The 19,723-nt window shown below is 43.9% G+C and overlaps 1 protein-coding gene across 1 annotated transcript in view; it reads right to left on the reverse strand.

Moving 5' to 3' along the window:
* Positions 1 to 19,723, reverse strand: part of LOC135391677 (uncharacterized) — an 83,156-nt gene that overhangs the window by 3,607 nt on the left and 59,826 nt on the right. Inside the window, exons 3-5 of the mRNA XM_064622016.1 lie at positions 17,071 to 17,329; positions 8,206 to 8,440; positions 4,203 to 4,595 (exon numbers count right to left, since the gene is read on the reverse strand). Of these exons, the coding sequence (XP_064478086.1) occupies positions 4,374 to 4,595; positions 8,206 to 8,440; positions 17,071 to 17,329 (716 nt within the window). The 3' untranslated portion in view covers positions 4,203 to 4,373. The remainder of the gene's footprint in view (positions 1 to 4,202; positions 4,596 to 8,205; positions 8,441 to 17,070; positions 17,330 to 19,723) is intronic.

Raw genomic sequence — 19,723 nt, forward strand, 5'->3', positions numbered from 1 at the left:
TTTGCATTGCAAAGTTTGTTACCTGAATCGTCTATTCACAAAGTATTTCTCAAATCCAACCACAAAGTATTAATATAACCAATATACAGGGTGTTTCACAAAACGTGGTGTAAAAATATATTTAAAAGTCTACTTGTCTGAAAATTATGGGGCCAACGGTGTCTATGTTATGCAAACTTTTGCCGTAACGTACAAGCACTTTGATTAAGTTTCAGCTGCGAGAAATTTTCGAAGCCAATGTCTAGTGTTTTTTTGCCAGAAACAGAAAGCACATGTGGGATACACACCCATGCCATCACAAAATACATTCCCTACTACAATAGTAATAGCTAGAAAAAAATTGTGAGAACTGTCGTTAAGAGAGGAACAAACTGTCGGACGTGCTCACTTCTCCGCCAAGTTAATGCAACAATCCTGATGCCTGCAGATTAAGTAGCACTCAATAGACAAGGACAAACAAGCATGGTTAGCACTATCCGTGCATGTCTGTCCTTGTCTATCGAGCGCTACTTAATCTGCTGTATGCACCAACAAGTCCAGCCAGGTGTTTTAAGTAACCTTGTTTCCTGCTCACATTTGTTCCCAATATGTGTGGCATTTCAACTTTGCTGCCAGTGTCAGCAGAGGCATGGAAAAGAAAACTGAAGGGGAGGGTCAGTTTTCTTCCACCGCTTCTTCCGTTCAGCGGGCATCCGCACAACGACTTTATCCGGCGAGATGTCGGCAAAGGAGAGTGAGGAGGAAAGCACGCGTCAACGAGATGTCGTGGAAGAGATGCCAAGAGCATCCAAACAACGTCTGTAGCGATGGTGAAGAAGCTTGCTCAAAAACGCGATGGAGGACGGTGCTGAGACGAGCGCAGCTAGCAGATGCAGTTTACCTTCGCAGAAATTCTGTGCAGCGCGCACAGAATCTCTCTGCTGCAGAGGAGTGCACGAAAAGATGTGACGTTGATCACGCGCACGCAAGAAACTATGACGCCGCTCATGTCGCCCTCGCGCCTCCGTCGAGACCTTGCCACAAAAAGTCGCTTGTGCGGATACCCCGTCATCTGACACGGAACTGAGCGAGACTAACAATTTAAGCATCTCGAAGCGACAGTTTTCGCAAATTTTTTCAGCTATTACCTCTGTAGTAGGGAATATATTTTGGGATGATATAGGGTAAATCCAACACTCTGTTTCCGTTAAAAAAAATGTGACATTGGCTCGGCAAATTTCTGGGTTCAATATTCAGAAAATTCAATTTCTCGCGGCTGAACCTTGATCGGGGTGCTCGTATGTTAAAATGTTTATGTTATTGTCACACTACACACCAATATTACTTGTCACATATTTGTTTGCCCATGTTTGCAATATACAGGGTGTCCCAGCTAATTGTGAACATATTTTTTAAAAATATATATAACACTTTCTTCAAGATGAAATCAATTGCAATGTAGCATATGCTGAAGGGCACTCCCAGGAGGGCATTAGCAAAGTCCAAAGGCAATGTCTTAATTAACTTTCATTAATTAACTTTTTAATTATAAAAGCTACAAAGTTGTCCCAATGAGAACATCTTTTCCTTTCGGTCACCTGATATTGTAGTCGTTTTCAGAACAAAAATCCGTTTGATAGATCGCCCGCAAAAAATTGGTGAAGGAACGCCACGCTGGGACACCCTGTATACTATGTGTACAACGTGTAATCAGTGATATAGGTAAGTCCTGATTTATGCGCACTTTCTGACTGTCAACTTGCTATTTTGTTGTCCTCTTTGTCCTTGGCTCCACCACTGTTTGTGGAAGTAGAGCTCAAACCCAAACTTGTGGCAAAAGTTCGCCGAAGATAAACACTGTTGGCCCCATAATTTTCAGACAAGTAGATTTTTCAATATATATTTTGTGACACGATATGTGAAACACCCAGAATATATTCATGTGTGGCTGAATGTGTCATGCCCCAGATATTTTTACTGTTCACAATTTGCAGCCCGATTTGTTACCATCCGAACAATGACATAAGTATGTAAATAAATAATAGCATAGGTCCCCAATTTTGAACCATCCAAGTCCTGTGTAACTACTACTGCAAAATTTTCAAAAGTATGTCAACTGCATGTCATGTACTGCACTGCATGTCAAAAGTATGTCAACTGCAATGTCATGTAAGACTGCTTAGTTTCATTAAGATATCTGCAAAAATAAAGTTTATAGCTTTAAGAGCTACAACCCCTTGGCGGGCACAAGTTGCACAATTCTGCTGCGGCTTCACAATCTTTGGGGAATAAATGTGGTTCTAAAATATAACAAGTATATATTACAAGGATGGGCCAACTGAATCCGCCAATCCTCAAATCCAAAGCAGGGATTCGAGATTCGGGATTCCGAATCCCAGCACCCAAAACAGCGAATCGAATCTTTCGAATTCACCAACCACGTTTGTTTGTTTCTTTTTAAAACTAGCGCCTGCGGAGTCCGCCAAAAGCCAGATTGGCCAGCGGGCACTGAGGCACGCCAAAGCCACAGCATGAAGCTCCGACATGACAAGTTTAAAAGTAACGTGGTTTTGCTTATGATTGTTTCATAGTTTTGTGGAAAGAATGCAGACTCGGGAATTTATGTATTTCCTGTAGTCGACGAACAACGTGTTAAATAAATTGTACCTAAGAATGAGTATGTTTTCTCCTGAAAGTTATTATTTAATTATTAAAATAATTTTAATGATTTAATTTGTTTTTCATTAAACAAAGATATCAAATTCTGCTTCATAACACTTTCCAGTACAGATGTTTTTTTCCCCTGGCTCTTTAAACTCGTTTTAAGAAAGGATTCGAAAGATTTGAGATTCGTCAGATTCATGAATTCGCAGAACCTTCCTAGGATTCAGATTTCCCTCTCCCAAATGCACTATCAAAGGCACAATTTTGAGGAGTTTAATCCCCCCTCCCCTGGCTATGCCACTGACTAGTGGTACTGTCTCAGTGGGCAAGCTAAATTTTTCCATCTAACACTAAGGTTTCCTGCTGCCAAACGTTCAGGGCTAGTCGATGTAGAAGTCAACTAAGCATTCGACTCAGTCTCGGCAACCTTGGCAGGCCATTGAGCCCATTCTGCGAGTGCAGGAAGTGCTGATAAAGCTATTGAGACCAGGAGAGCACAGTATACAAGAAGAAGCAGGGTGGAGTGCAACAAGTCGTTTAAGCATTATGCTGTGAATTTTTGCAACTTTACCCCATCGTATTATGCATTTATGCCTTCCAGTGAGAGTTGAAGCAGCTCAAGCAAAAGTGACAGATGTACAGCTGGAACCGAACTGAACAACAACGTGGTTTCATCAGCTTTAGCAGAACTACCAAAGGAATGCCTGGGAATGATAAACATAGAGAGGCCATTCTTTAACCCAGGTTACTTACGTTGCAGTTGTTGTGCTTACGATGCCATGAGCTATTGATGCCATGCATGGCTCTGAACAGACTTGTAACTAGTACTTTCCTTATCACTGTCTTGGCGCACTATGGCCTTCTCGTTGCTTATGTGCCAAGAAAACCTGAATCATCATCATCATCATCATCACTTCATACGGCCACAACATGGCTTGTCCACGATACTAGCTAGCATTAGCCAACACAAACACTGACAACCACTGCGGTGATAACTGCAGTGAAAGGCAACAGTTGTTCGATTCATTCCAAGCTCGTACATCTGGATCCCAACAGACTCTCCTTTACCAGGTGTGACACAGCGCAGACCTCCCCTTCATATTTCCCAAGTGCCACTAGGGCGGCTCGACTCCAGCTCAGACTGGTGAAACTGCTTTATTGTTAGAGCCTGAAGTTTTCGGGAAATATTTTTTCTAAATTTGGGGAGGTAAAAATTGGGTAAATAAACATGTGCTCTAAATTCATGCGAATACGGGTGGAAAAACTTCCAGTATGTTAAATTCGGCTCGAAATGGGGCTCAGTTACTCAAACTATACAATTATATAGTGGTTTGGTACAAACGGTGATGTAACTGCATTCGGTGCCAAACAAGTTAGTATCTATTCCTACAGACGTCTCCGCGTGGGCAATTTGCCGGGTAAAAATCTGGTTTCACCCTAAAGAGGCAACCTTCAATTCGGGGTGCAAATTTGGGGGAAAAAATCGAGTTAAACCCTAAACTTTCAGGCTCTAGTCATTGTTTAGTGTGCTCCAAACTGTACCTGCAACGAGAACCAACCTGCATTCCGGCAGAGCATCCACGGGGCCCACACACGGTCCTTTATGCACAATCTTGAACACTTCTTAGCTTGTGGCAATAACCTCTCGCACTGTCATACACCGCACTCCACCAGCCCGCAGTATGTAATCCGTATGTACACGCAACACACTCTCGTTGTCCATGTCGGCATCAGACGTGTGCCAGCGTCACCTGCACTTCCGAGTGTCCCGAGGGCAGCACCAGCGTCCTCGCATTTTGCCCAGACACAGACACAATCACCGTGTCCTGGTTGATCACTTGCGAGGTGTCCGTCGTCTGCACGATTGTCACCGTGTTGACGTCGTGGTTCTTCCGCAAGAGCTCCCCCTTTGGGCGATGGTTCGCCTCGCGCGACATAGGTGGCGGCACCTCCTGCGCCGAGAGGGAAGGCGTTAAAGTGAAGCTTTCAAGTTGTACAGGCGAACACACTGAGGGAAGGTAAGACGCAGGTAGGAACGCTTCATTACAATTCAAAAATGAACGAGACTTTCGTGCAGAGCTTGCACTTCATCGGGTTAGAGGGTAGCAATACAACAGGACGTATATATGTCAGTAGAAAGGGAGGGAAAGAAGGAAATATCTGAGGGAAACAGAAAAGCAAAACACAATCGAAGACGCGTCTCTAGTCGAGGGAGCTGAAAAAACATTAACATTACATTAGGTAAGCAAAAAAGCGAAGCAGACAGGACAAAACCAACAACTACAACACAGGGCCATTTGTTACAGACACATAACAGGGGGAAAATGACAGTTTTTCACTTCACTTTTTACTTCTCGTATTGTATAAATGAATATTGACCGCGAGCGGACACTTACAGACGCATATACAAGGTGTCTCGGGGGGGGGGAGTTTTTTATGTGTCGCTTCCCGGAGCGCTCTGACGGGATGCGAAACGCGAGCGGTATTTTGAGCGGCCCGAAATGGGATATTTTCCCTATTTTTTTCCGCTCCTTACTTTTGTATCACGAAATGAATTTTTCCGTGGTGGGCTAAACCCGACCCGTGCTTCCCGGATCTGTCGAAAAAATGTTCGGTTGACTAGATCCGTTGGCCAGATAGACCACTTTCCGGCCTATATAAGGCCAAGGTCGTCTAGAGAAGTCTGTAGTAGTTCTGGCTTTGGCTCATTTGCATAGCAAAATTCAGGAATTTCTGTCTCAAGTTACGTTTACCACCCAGGGAGTTTAATAAGGACGATGAGTTTCAAATAATGTCTGGCTCCAATTCTGCTATCTCGCACTTCCTTAAAAACATCTAAATAATAAGTTAACTAATGAATGTTAGGTAAGTAACCGTCCAGTCGCTGCCCTACTGAGTAAGGTGTCCGCCCGGCCGTATAACCAACCTGCGGGAACTAAATTTATGCAGCCTCTAATCGTTTTTTTTTAATTAGAAAAACGTGCCAAAAAAAGAAAAACAGCGTGTATAAACACTTCGGACCCACACCAGTAAACACAACGTTCAAGGCAACTGTACCTGCCTCTATCATTGTCTCTATACATCAATTTCCAAGCAGTAGGGCTGTGCAAATTTTTAAAGATTTTTTAAATATTGATGCAAACTGTTGATGATTTGATTCCAATTCTTAATTGTACATGTTCAAATTTGAACTGAAGGCACACCTCTCTTATATATATATATATATATATAGTTGAAATAAATGGGAGACAGAAGACGAAAGTAGGGGAAGTAACAAAAAAGGGGTTTATTAAAACTTAAAAATCATAAAAGTTAGGGAGGATGTCTACGTTACGGCGGAAGCTCCGCCTTCTTCGGGACAAAAGAGCTAAATGCTCATTTAGCTCTTTTGTCCCGAAGAAGGCGGAGCTTCCGCCGTAACGTAGACATCCTCCCTAACTTTTATGATTTTTAAGTTTTAATAAACCCCTTTTTTGTTACTTCCCCTACTTTCGTCTTCTGTCTCCCATTTATTTCAACTATAATTACGTAGCCGTCCGATCCAACTCCAACTTCTCAAGATATATATATATATATATATATATATATATATATATAAACCTCACAAATATACAGAAATATTTAGAAAGCTGCACACGTACACTCGAAGAGAGAAGGTATACAACAAAGTGGTTGCTTCGGTTATAGAAATATTTCCTTCGTTCTTGCTTCGGTTATACAGGGTGTTGTACACGAGAGTGACACTAATTATTAAAAAAAATTACGTGAGATGAAAACTGGAAACCTTCTGCACAACACTTGTGAAGGTTTTTGCTTCCCAAACAAGCGTTTCCTAGGAGTGCACCTCATTGTTTAGTTTAATGAGCTTAATTGAACTAAAAAATTTCCAAGGAAATGTAACATTTTTGTGCATTAATTAGAAAGCCCATGGCCACAGAACACCATTTCAGTCACAAATACAGGATATTTCACAACATTTCCACAAAAGTTTGACACCCGAAAACATTTAACAATGGCCAGAAAGCCGTTGCTCTTCAAGGCGCTCGCTCGGCCAAGTTAACCCCCCCCGCCCCCTCTAAAGTATGCGGAGGAGAAAAGGACAACACGGAAAACAGCAAGAAGCCAGGTACATCCCCTTTTTGCTGCCTCCTTCTTTGTTTGGTTCCTTTTGTCTGTTGAGATGAACTCGGTTTACCAGAAAAGAAAAATGATAAAAGTTTTTCTCAGACTGTTTCCATGGGAGTGTCTTCATGCCTTGCCGATAGCGGAAATCCGAAAGCACGCTTGTAGAGATGAAAAGATTTTGGGTGTCGAACAACTGAAGAATAGTTGAAGAAACTTTAAAGTTACGATTAGAATAGCATGTGGTGGCCATAGACTTTCTCATTACCGCTAAAAAAGCATTACTTTTCCTTGGGAAAAAGTTTGAGTTCAATTAAGGTAATTAGCCTAATTAGTGAGGTGCACTCATGCAAACTGCCTGTTTAGGTGGGAAAAACCTTCCCAAGCATCATGCAGAAGGTTTCCCACTTTTATCTCACATAGAAATTTTTTAATAACTAGGGGTCACTCTCTTGTGCAACACCCTGTATATGCATTCAGTTTTAGCCGCTCATAGTTGCTCACTACAGTTGCTTCGCGGCGCTAACAAACAATAAAAAAAAAAACTTCGGCTTTAAAATGACTATTCGCACAGCCCAAGCAATTAGTCCTCTATGACAACAAATTAATTTATCTGAAATATGTTTTCAAATTTACTGTCAAAGTGGGGTAAAACTGCAGTTAGCACCAAATCCACTGGCCTGATGTACTGACGTTTGCATTTTTTCACCTATTGATCAACAACCCTCACTGAAAAGACTCCTAGTTTCGGGTTTCATAAAAAGAATGCGATAGGAAACACACAGCTTGGTATGTGATGAAAGTATATTTCGTTGCGGCAGCTCTGCTGCGAAACGCGTGTCTGAAATCAGCACCCTGCGGTTTATCCCATCTCAAATCTCCAGGTGCTGCAAGATCATTTATTTTGAGTAATAAACACATGCAGCATAAAGTCTTTCTTTAAATACAATACTGGAACAACATTTCCGAGGGCAACCAAGGAGAATATGGGCTGCAGAAGTACTGACAGGCGATTCCGGACAACTGTGTCACAGGCAGTGCATTGATGACGTGATGGGCATTTAAAAAGATGCTGTAGGGGGAAAAATGCAAAATAAAAACGCATTTTCTGTTGAAGACATAATTGGAGTTATATGTTGCTACTTCCCAACACACTGTGTATACTAGCCAACAGCATGGTGTGTACGACACATTTCAACCTGATGACCTAAAGAGTGCGGTGCACACCCTACAGAACTACCTTACAAGACAGAGGAGTACATTCGTCAAACATCGTAAAAACGAGCTTAATTCTAGGCTGAATAACGACGTTATTACACGTTATCGTAGAAACCTGAAGCGGTTAACCCGGATAAAGCGATCGTAATTGCGATTCCCGTCAGAATCGTCTGCTCCCCGACACACACGTCAAAGCTTCGCCAAACACACATGACAACATACCTGAGTTTCATTCTCCTGCGAGAGCGTGCTGAGGGTGAGAGAAGGGTTCCGACTGTGCAGGGCAGACGGTGGCGTCGCTGGAGTCGGAGACGCGGGGCTCTGCGATGCCAGAGTGTCCTGGCTCCTGGAAGTGTCGCCTCCGACGCACGACCGAAGGATACCACCCGCCGAACTGGTCCGCGACCGGTAACTCGGAGGGCGGCTGTACTCACGCTCCGGCAGCGTCAGTGGAGGCCTAAATAGCAAGAGGAAAAGCGCTTGTCAAACAATCGTCCTTCGGCTCTTTGAACAGTACAGGTTGCGGTGTTGAAAACGGTAGTGTTAACATGTCACTTTCACTTCGACTCCATGCTACAAGGGGATACGTACGGCTCTTGTATGACCCCCTTTCTTCTTTTACTGTCGTCTGCAATCGTATCCAAACACTTTTGCCCCACTCTTCGCGTACAAGCTTTTTCTTGTCTCTTTCTGGCGCCGAAAGTGGTAAATTCCGCAACAAATCCCACTCCTGCTGGCAGCTATGCACACAGGTACGGCTAACATTGTACAGAAACTGAGAAGAAATACTACCTTTTTTTTTTCTGCGTAGCGCAAAAGCGAAACCGAAAGCGAAATTGAATTAAACGCTCCCCGCTTGACGTTATGGGTCAGGCACGTGCGTAACCGTTCGATTCCCATACAAGTAGAAACGGGCACCGTTTGGAGGTTTCTGGGCTAATAAACGAACTCGCGCACAGGAAGACAAATGATGAAACATCACCCCACAATCGAAATGTGAATTCGTGTAATACAATATCATTTCAAATCGAAACTTGTAGCAGAACAGGCGTTTAGATTTGTCCTTCGTTGTAGCAAACGCTGTTGTTTTTGAAAGCGAAAGTGTAGCCACAGTGGTGTAGCGAAAGAAATGCGCCTTAATTACTGCATGGTCATCTGACTCCTCACTGTGACTACCAATTGTCATCCTACAATTGAGGCTAAGTAGAGGTTGACGTCACATTTTTCCACGCTTGGACCGGATAAAAAATTTCACCCTCTTCTCATGATGGTCCTCAAGGAGGGAACGTTTGGCTCATTTGAGTGAATAGAGGAGGTAAACCATTTGAACGACCTCAAAATCAAGCCGACTGGAGAATATCCTTCCTTCTTACTTTAAAAGGGGGTCACGAAGGCAATCCCAGATGATTTGGCAAGAAACATGATGCACTATCGTGCGGTGTACTATACACCGTGCCCTGCGTTTCGTAATGGCGACAATGGAAGTAGTTCATTCTCAGCAGCAAAGTAGATACGTATATCGACTGCCCGCGTAGTGGAGTCTCTATGCAATACACCGCAAAATGACTCAAGGTGCAGTAATAAACTCATGAAGCTGATAATCAGTACTTTGGAACACTTTCCAAACAAATCCCATACAGGTCTATCTAATTATCCGCTCTTCCTGGGCAATCCCACAATATTGTATAGCTCTTACGCTCTACATCCTAAAACCGTAGATCTCATAGCGTTTATTTCTTAGTTTTAGTTGTCACTGCTTTCTTCATCCCTATTGACCCTGCACTGTGTTTCAGTCTCTATTTTTAGTGGCTGATGGGAACCACACGGAAGGCGTCTCCAGTATCCCCCTTCCTAACTTGCCTGTACTGCCTCTTTCTACATTTTTTAGTACTACCATTATCTTATCCATGCTATGACCATTCTGTACAGCCCGCCTAGAAGCGATAACTAAATATGTCAAGGTTTATATCCTGTCCCGTTCTATACTTGTTTCCTTCAAAATTAGGCCACGCCGACAGATTGATAGGAGTAAAACTTAGCAGACGACAGAAAAAAGCGGAAAGGCAGGCCTACCACTTTCAAGTAGAGAACACTATCCTGGATCATCTTATCGATGTTTCAACACCTGGCATCCCTGACACCCTGTTTGCACACAATTCCTTTGTCGCTTACACAGGTGTATAAGGTTGATCCCGGAAGTGTCCGAAGCGCGCAGCCCGCACAGAAGCTCGCTACGTAAAGTGGACGGAAACAACTTTCAGGTCGATACACTTTTTCTTTTTCTTTTTTTGTTCGCTCCGGAACCCTGTATTCACAGGAGTTTTATTCTCCAGAATACTCCAGCGGAGGACGCGCAAAACGTCACCTATCTTCTCGTAACCACGCGGATATCCGCGGAAATTCCGTAGCAGATGACGGGACCGACGCTGTCGTCTGCTAGTGAGCGGTACTGCATTCCCGATATTTCGGCGCCGTGGGAAAGACGCGGCGGAATATCCGCAGCCTTTTCTTCCGCTAGAATAAGTATTCCGAGACAGATCTCAGTGGATAAGAAGAAACCCGTTTGCGATTCGAGAAACCTTATACTATGTTGCATGCATCACTTGACGATATAAGTTGAGTGGACGCGCTCTCATCACCAGCTGCGTGCGGTTTTATGCACCGCGAAGCAACTGTGGTTATAAGCGATGTACGTACGTCGACAGCTGGAAGTCCCGGAAAATGTGGGGTATATTGTGGGTCCTGGGCCTTGTGAGGGTACTGTGCTGACACATCCATGGAAAGCCTTATATGGAAAAGGGAAGACCCCAGACAGCACAACCAGCGCTAGGATTCGAACGCTACCCTCCTATTCTTCCTATCATTACCACGACCTTGGACCTTACTGCAACCAACGAGTGCATTCTGTGTCCACAACTTTAGAAGACAGAAGGAAATAAAAAAAATATCAAAATACCTCAGGTATCAATAGCGTACCAATAGGTACGGGGACCAATAAGTACCGGGAACCCTCCAGAAGTATGACGTCATGAGGTGCTCAAACTATACTCGGGTGTATGGCAACGTTGCTCATCGAAGGTAGCTATCTTCCTCCTCGCCACGGATGCTGGAAGTCTTTCCAACGTGATGTGGAGAGCGGAAACGCGTGCTGTTGCGGGAGACAGACGCCAGAGCTCCCTTTGGCGTCACCAACTCTTGGAGAATCCGAAACTCTGACGTTTTACGGGTTTTTCGAAAATTCATGAGAAACGTTCACTGACGACATTTCGCATTTCGTATTTTCGCATTCTGAGTCTTCGAGTGAAGTTGATTTATATAATGAGATAAAATAAACGTATTTTTTTAAAATCCGTTGTGGCTCTTTAACACACAATGAAGAAAGAAAAAAAAATAATATGGAAATGCAATAAAGTCGAGGGTCCTCTTTCGTGCAACCATGGGAGGAAAAAGAAAGTTTCGGTCAGTGCATTTTCGTTTCAAGCGGGCCAAGTAAAGCGTGACGGGTATATGGAAGAATCAAAAAGAAGACAAAGGAACATGCAATGAATCACTCATGCGAAAGAGGGAAAAAAAAAAATACTCGATGAGGGAAAGGGGCTGAGAAAGTCTTCATGCAAAGGAGGCCGTGTAATGTGCAGCCTTGTGCGAGGTTTTCCCGTATCGTACGCTTCCAAGTTTGGGCTCTCGTTCACAATATAATATTATACTCCGCTAACCGAGTGGAGCGCAAACGAAATACTGAGAGGCTCTCTGTCCCGACGAAAAGCGAGTACAGCTGACGACGGCTGTTTTAGGAGAGGGGGCAAGCTTTAAATACGCGGAGTCTGTCGAAATACTTTTCTTGCTGCATTGTGTTTAGAGCCACAGGCTGCGAAGTGAGAACAAGAGTACACCTGATATGAATACAACTGGTAAAGACTAACCTTACTTTAAAGGCGATAAAAAAAAAAAAAAAAAACCGTGCCGGGAAACAAATAAAACTCACTCTTCCGGATAATACTATATCCAAACTTATCAATACTGTCTTCGTTTGTTCAAAAATATCCGATTTCCCAATGCAGTAACTGCATCTCTAGTGGCGTGTTTCTCTGCATTTTTAATCAAAAGTTATTCGTGTCACCTTGTATAGAAAAGCGTACGTTTAGAAAAAAGTCTTTTTCCTTCTGTTTTCTTTTTTCCAGGTACTCACAAAACGTACATCGCACTCGGATTAATTGATTGGTTGGTTTATCGGTCCATTTGACGTACGGTAAAATTTCGCCCGCTGTGCCTTCATGGTCATCCCAGTATCATAACGTTTGTTCACAAACGTCACAAGTGCGTACGATGTTGTCCATGAACACCAAACGGAATTCCGAGACTCTTCTGTGATATCGGGGAAAATTAAAGGAGGCTTGCCTGCCACGTGAAGTATTGTTCCAATCATCGCATTGGCAGCCGCACGCGGTCGTACGCTTTCTGCGTTTGGAAGCGCCTGCAAAGATTCGCCGAAGCAGACGACAACCACAATAACCCTATCAAACTATCGTATTTATGCTTGTCCGCGGACAGATGTAATGAGGATAATGTTACACCTAAGCAGAGGACGCGGAGAGTGAAACACCTCTCTTTCACTCAAAAAAAAAAAAAAGTAACTTTATTAATATTATTGCGTCTGGAACCATGCCATATATTAGTTCACATTTTTCTCGCCAGGTGTCACCATAGTCACCTTTCTTTTCGTCCGCAAATTAGAAACAGGGGACCGGGCCAGATGATGTCCTGGTGCGTTTTCTGGGTCACAAGTGGCCTTTAATTGCGGCCCGACCTCGTGGGGCGGAAGTAATTTCCGACCTTTAACGAGACTGCTGCCGCCATTGTCGATGACCCTTGAAACCCATTGTCACACCGAGAGCTCGGGTTACATTGCATCGCATTTTTTTTTTTTTTTTTTTATATAGTATACATTCTCACTATGAAACAAATACCGCCTTTTTCCTTTTCGTTTTGGAATACCAAAGTGACCATTACTTTTCGAACGTTCTTCCGTTGTCGATTCATTCGGAACGTTGCGTATTAAAATTAGAAACCTTTTCCGTTTACACCAATAGATAAAGATGTGCGATCAGTAAACTACAGGGCCTGCTACCTATGAGGTACCCTACGTACATACGGAATGGGTAAGCTTCATAGCGTTAAAACTCTCATATGAACGTTATATTTTGCAACTCCTTTTATAATTTTAAAGCGCATCATCACGCGTCGTTGTTGTTGCTGTTTCACCTTGTAGAAATATAGTCTCCAGAATTTCAAAGCGACGGTGATTTCGTCGTTTCAACCAGACTGCTGAGCAAGGTCAACCTCTTTCTCCTCTGTGTTTGAAATCGTCCAATTGTGTCGCACCTTTTCCTCTGGCTTTGCAGCATACCTTCCAGAGTGGTTTTCCGCAAACTTGTGAAGATACTTCGAAGGTATTGAAAGCAAACGTGACAGCTTCCTCCGCCGCAAAAAAAGGAAAAAGAAAAGTAAAGAAGAAGATGAAGAGCTTTATTCCGCTCAGCGTCGACAACAAAGCAAGTCCTGCACACCCTGACCATGGAACAACGATAAGATAGAGTCATAATGATATCTTCCAAGATCGCGTTACGAACAGGATGCATAGTATGCATAGTATAAACGCAAAACGGTATATGTTTGTAGATAGAATCAAAGATATATCCAGAAAGTTTCCGCTGCTGGCGAGCTTCAAACCGTCTTGTCGCAGTCGAGATAATCTGTTGTATGTTGAAGGCTAGAAGATAAGTAAGAAATAGGAAAGAGCGGGAGGATAACGACGTTATATACGCAGCTTTGCACGATAAAGCTAACTTGGCCTTCATCTAATATCTGCTTCAAGTTAATCTAATTTTCCATATTTCTCGAATTTGCGAAGGCTAGAGTAAAAAGGTAAAAGGAAACAGAGTTTCGCTTCGTCGCCTTGACATAGATTCTCTTTTATTCGCTGGTGCTTCTGCTGCAGAAACGGAATCGCATTTCGCGCCCTTTATTGCCAGACCCGTTATCCACGTTCACCTATAACGTGGTTGCCGAACGAAAATTAAAATAAATAAATTAAATTTTCGGAAGGTTTCTCATTCGAGGGGTGATGGCGATGCGATAAAGAAAAAAATGGGATATGAGTTCGAGGGGAATCCCATTAACTTCCATCGATTCTTCCGGTGTTGCATTCCGCAAAAAAAAAAAAAAAAAGAACGTAAACTTTTTCCTTAAAAATTTCGCAATCAACGCGAAACTTCACGCCCACATCAACCTTTATTTGGGAAAGCCGAACACTCTGGTATAAATGTAAGCCAAGATAATTGCGGACCTTAAAATGAAGGAACAAGCGTGTATTCCTTGCATATCTATCCAGCTTTATGACAGTGACAAAAAAGATAAAAATATATTTAAACAAAAGGGTGAGAGAAACGTGGATCATGCAGATTTAATTCTGAAACTGTCTACCACTTTGAATTTGCTCTCGGAGTATATAATAGAGTCGCGCTGCTCAGAATATATACGTGCCACTGGAAGAAGACGTCTCCGCTATACATGTACCTAGTGTACACAGGGACGCTCGCTTGAAGTGTACACAAGCGTATGCCTGTCGGCCCCATTTTTGTGCATGTTTGCACCGAACAAACACTCGGTGTCCTTCTCCAACGCGTAGGGTGCCACACCTTGTACGCAGCACCAGTTTGCGCTAGTGGCATGCCTTTCCCAAGGGTACCCACTTTCGTCTGCGGGTACGCACGTCGCGGTGAGGTTTCGTTGGAAACGCCATACTTTTGCACATTTCGCGCGTAAATGTCTTGCCCATGACCTACTAGATTATAACGACCAGGTCATAGGCACCCCTTCCCAGCGCCGCATTGGGAGGCTAGCGGTGGCGCTACTCATCGGCCCGATTATTGCTTCCTCAATACTCTGTACTTCAGCTTTCCTTAGTATTTTTGTACAAGCGGTGGATGTCCCACGGAAGATGCTTGTTTCTAAAGTTGATTATCATCATCATTCTACACGTTTTCACAGGACTTGTTGCTGTCGTCTGCTACGGTAGTCATACGTCCGCTTCTGCGCGTCAAAATTCAAATTTCCATTGTCCAATCATGACGTAGATCTCGCGTGCAGATGAGTAGCGCCCCTAGCGGATCGTGCGGACAGGCTCCTCTAAAGGGTTGCCGGTTATGAGATGGTCGTTATAATCTAGCAGATCGTGGGCTTGCACTATATGGTACACCTTTTGTGGTGCAAGTTCCAAACACATACATATTTTAAAAGAGCTTTCTGAACGGTGTGTTCTGCAAGAGCCACCACAAAGGATGCATTCTACAGAAGACACTGCTCCAGAGGAGTAGAGGTCGGACGAGTCCAGAATTTCCCGAATCCGAATCTAAGGAAGGTTCCGCGAATCCATGAATCTTACGAATCTCGAATGGTTCGAATCCTTTCTTTAAAAAAATGAGTTTAAAAAGCCAGGGGGAAGAACCCTTCTGCTGAAAAGTGTGTTGAAGCACAATTTGATATCTTAAATGTAATTTATTTAACATGTTGTTCATTGACTATAGGAAATACATGTACTCTCGAGTCCGAATTCTTTCCATAAAACTAAGAAACAATCAAAAGCAAAACCATGTTAATTTTAAGCTTGTAATGTCGGAGCTTTACGCTGTGGTTTTGGCTCGCCCCTGGGCTCGCCGGCCAACCAGGCTTTTCGGCGACTCCGGAGGCGCGCTCAAAAGCTTTCAAAGGAAACAAACAAACGTGGCTGGTGGATTCGAAAGATTCGATTCGCTGTTTTGGGTACTGGGATTCAGAGAGTGCTTTGCGTACACCATTTTCAACACTGTTATTACGCCTTTGACTTGAGTCTGCGTAATAAAAAGAGGGGGGGGGGGTTTACACAAGCTCCGGTCTTGGCCCTAGACCACAGGGACATAGTACGAAAGCTCCAGGTGCACCGCCACCCGGCCCTGTTCTGAGATTACTTCTCGGTAAGATTTCTCGTCCCAGTTTGTCCCTTACTCCAGTCCCGAACGAAACGTAAGAAAACGTCGCATCATGCTTCCTTATGGTGCTCACAGTCACTGATCAAAATATTTCGTCCAAAGTCGCAGCCAATTGTTTGCGATTGAATTTTATAGCCAGTACATTCATTGTCCTGGCGTCCTCTCAGCAGCTTCCGGCTTTTGTGGTGCTCAGCATCGAAGCCACCGCTTCCAGGCAAAACTCGCTGGTTACGTTTTATCGCATCTCAAAAAAGGCCTCAGTCAACACCACCTAGATAGAGAAAGCCTGCTTACTAGTCGCCGTGACGTAACAACTAAGAGTCAGACAGTAAGGATCGTGTTTTGAACGGCCGTAGCCAATTGGCAACGTGTTTTCAGCGGTCGTAGTCATGGAGACGAGTCACAGTCAGCCGCATGGGCAGCCACTGTCGTCTGCGAGTAATGAACGTCCCCGCGTACGTAAATGAGAACATAAAATAAAGCGGAAAACCGTCGAATATTTTTCTCAATACTTATTTTCTCGAAAGCGTGTTTCATTTTTAGCCGATAGGCTCAAATTTGCGAAGTTAGCTGCTATCATTTGCGAATTCTTGAATTCGCAGAAGAGGGAATCTCTGTAGCAGACGAATTCTGCAGAATTGAGGCAACGCCACCTAGATATGGAAAACCTGATAAATGCCTCCTCTCTTTCCTTCGCTACGTTGACACATATTGTCATGACTATATACGTAGCGAAGGAAAAAGAGGAGGCATTAATCAGGTCTTTCGTATCTAGGTGGCGTTGACTCAATCATCGTTATCACGTTTTGGCTTTGTTGTGATGCCATCAAAACGGGCGGCGCCTCATAACTACGTCATCGTAAAAACGGATGGAAACATTCGGGTTTGCTTTTCTCGGTTACCGCAGAAACTATGAATTCGTGCATACTGGGCATCTACACGTGACTCGATCACGATAGAACGCAACTACATATAGTCAACCAACAAGCGTCACCGGACTGTCCCTTTAAAGTACACCAGGTTGTTCACAAACATGAAGCAGTGTAGTGGCGTGACTGACCTGGCATGCAGAGTACCTGCGCCAGCGTGTGACCTGTATGTAGGAGGTGGTGACACTGGCGACAGCGCAGTCGAAGGCGGTGGTGGCTGATGACCCGGGGGATGTCCCGAAGAATGCGTCGGTGGCAGGTGAGGTCCCGGGGGTGGCCCTCCACCGCCGTTGCCTCGGTCCAGTAGAAGTAGCCTGAGGCGGTACTCTTGCATGGACGCCTGGTAGGATGGCGGAGGAGGGCGGTACTGGAACTCCGGGTACATCATCGCTGCAAAGAGAGAGAGAGAGAGAGAATTGCATATTAGTTATTTACTCTACGAACGATTGACCACAAATACAAAAATGTTAAGTTATTACACATTTTCCGAGATTGTGTTGACCAATCACTCCTAAAAGTGACTACGCACCCTACGTTGTATATGTATATGCTACAAGTGCCCCCCCATATGCCCCAACGGGTTCAGATCCTGCTTGGGACGCATTTCCACGGCGGTTTCAAAACACGGACGAGACACAGGTTACTCTACAGGAACACAATTATAAGGGAGTTTTAGTGAACCGTTTTCACTCAAACGGTTCGCAAACGGTTTTGCCGCTAGCAGCAATGTATTCTGAGCTACTCCCTGTACACAATGGCCCTCCGCGCAACCGTTTCAGTGAGAACGATTCACTAAAAGTAGTTTTTTTTTAATCTATAACTATAACACTCAAACCAATACACAGACATTCTTCATTACAAAAAAAGACTTTCTTCATCTGTTACCATCTGTGATGGAACACGGACGCACACACGGAACTATATGGGCTTCCGTTATCAGGAGAAGCTTTTGATGAAATGGAGGAACTAAGTGTGTCCGTATATTCACAGGAGCGACGTTCCGCAGAATACTCATGCGGAAGATGCGCAAAGTGTCATAACTTTCTGTTGCCACGTGAGCGCGAAAGCCACAAGATATTCGTAGCAGACGACAGTCCTACGGTGTCGTCTGCTACATGTATATGTGCCCTGTACGCCACTGCCGATATTCTGGCATTGTGCGAATGCTCCAACACAGGACGTGGCGCATTCCACTAGAATATTCCGTGCGGATTCCGTGGCGAACAATAAAGAGCACTAGGGAGTGAGACACTGGAACAACCTGTGTCTGATCGTGTGTTCCGTCCATGTTTGCACTTGCTTATGGGGAACTTTCGACATGAAGAACGCGAAAACTGCTCCCAAGGCCGTTGCCCACGTTTTTTCCCGTGCTCTTTCTCGTGAAAGCGGGGTTTCCGCGAAGCCGCACAGTGGTTCCCGTGATGCGATCGAAGGGACGCGACGAAGCCACATCGACAGATGACTGGCTATAGATTAGGTTCGCAGAACTAATACGGCTTCTGCGGAATAAACGCGACCCACTCGTGTATACGTGCCTTCGTTTTTTTTTATGCGCTGCGCCTTACGTTCCAAGTCAATACACCTCCCAATGAGAAACGCCTGAGCGACGCCACAGTTAGGACGAAAAGTACGGGGTCATTGCCACGTTTCACGGGGAAATTTTCCATTTTGAAGTGCAACCGTTCAAACGCACTGCCCATTTTCTCTTACGTGTTATTGTCACGCAATCGTTCGTAATCATTACAAAGATGATAAAAACTGCAAAAAGACATTTATTCGGTTCAAGACACCTTTATTTCTGTGCATTTCAGAATTTCAGCTTTTTTTTTTTTTTTTTTTACCGGAAGGACGTATAAATGTTTCTAGCGTTAATCAAAAACGATCAATTAACTTTCTTCGTCGAACTCTTGGGATTGACGAGCACTTGGCTTGCAAAAAGGTCATGAGCGCAATGTTGTATACTGTATGAGCAATACTAACAACTCTGTGGTACTAACAACTCGCACAGCAACATGTTGTACACTATGTCTAGAACTTGGAACGAGTAATTTAACTCTTTATGCAAGAACGTACCCCGTGTAAAGATTTTCTTCCAATGTAGCGACCGCCATAAACGGTGCCTCTAGCAGAAACAAACAGATACCGCTACATAATACACGAACGATAAACAAACCAAATACCTCTGTCGATGGTCACAGGGTTGTTAAAGTTCCTTATAAAAAGTATCTGGAGTTACAGTTATACATACAGGCAGATACCCCGTCGGAGAAAATAAGCTGATACGGTTACACATGTTTCCAAAAATGTATTCAAGTACTTTTACAGACAGTTACCTTTTACATTAAATTGATTTGGGTTATTTAGTGAGCTTTTATAAGGTGCATTTAACAAAGCAGATTTTGGGTCGCATGGTGTGATAACGCCATGATGTTTTTCATTCCCTCTTTTCTTTGGCATAGATTCTGCACCCCCCTCCCCAACACTAAGACACCCACATGTGAACCAAAAACAACTTTCTTTTGAGATGATGAATGGGGAATTTCATTGCCAGGGGCGATACTCTACCCCAATGCTGGTGGTGATGTGAACCATTACACACACCACATAGCAACCATCAACAAACCAGCAACTTATCTCGGCTGTTTGCTTCCTTTCATACCATTTCTCTTCACTTGCATATCTTCTATTTGCACAATTACTGCGAAGGGGCTCATATGTCATTCCCCACATTACCGCCAGCAATGGGGTAGAGTATCACCTCTGGCGATGAAACTTCCCAGTCAT

Source organism: Ornithodoros turicata, chromosome 4 (assembly GCF_037126465.1).
Source record: "Ornithodoros turicata isolate Travis chromosome 4, ASM3712646v1, whole genome shotgun sequence".
NCBI lineage: Eukaryota > Metazoa > Arthropoda > Arachnida > Ixodida > Argasidae > Ornithodoros > Ornithodoros turicata.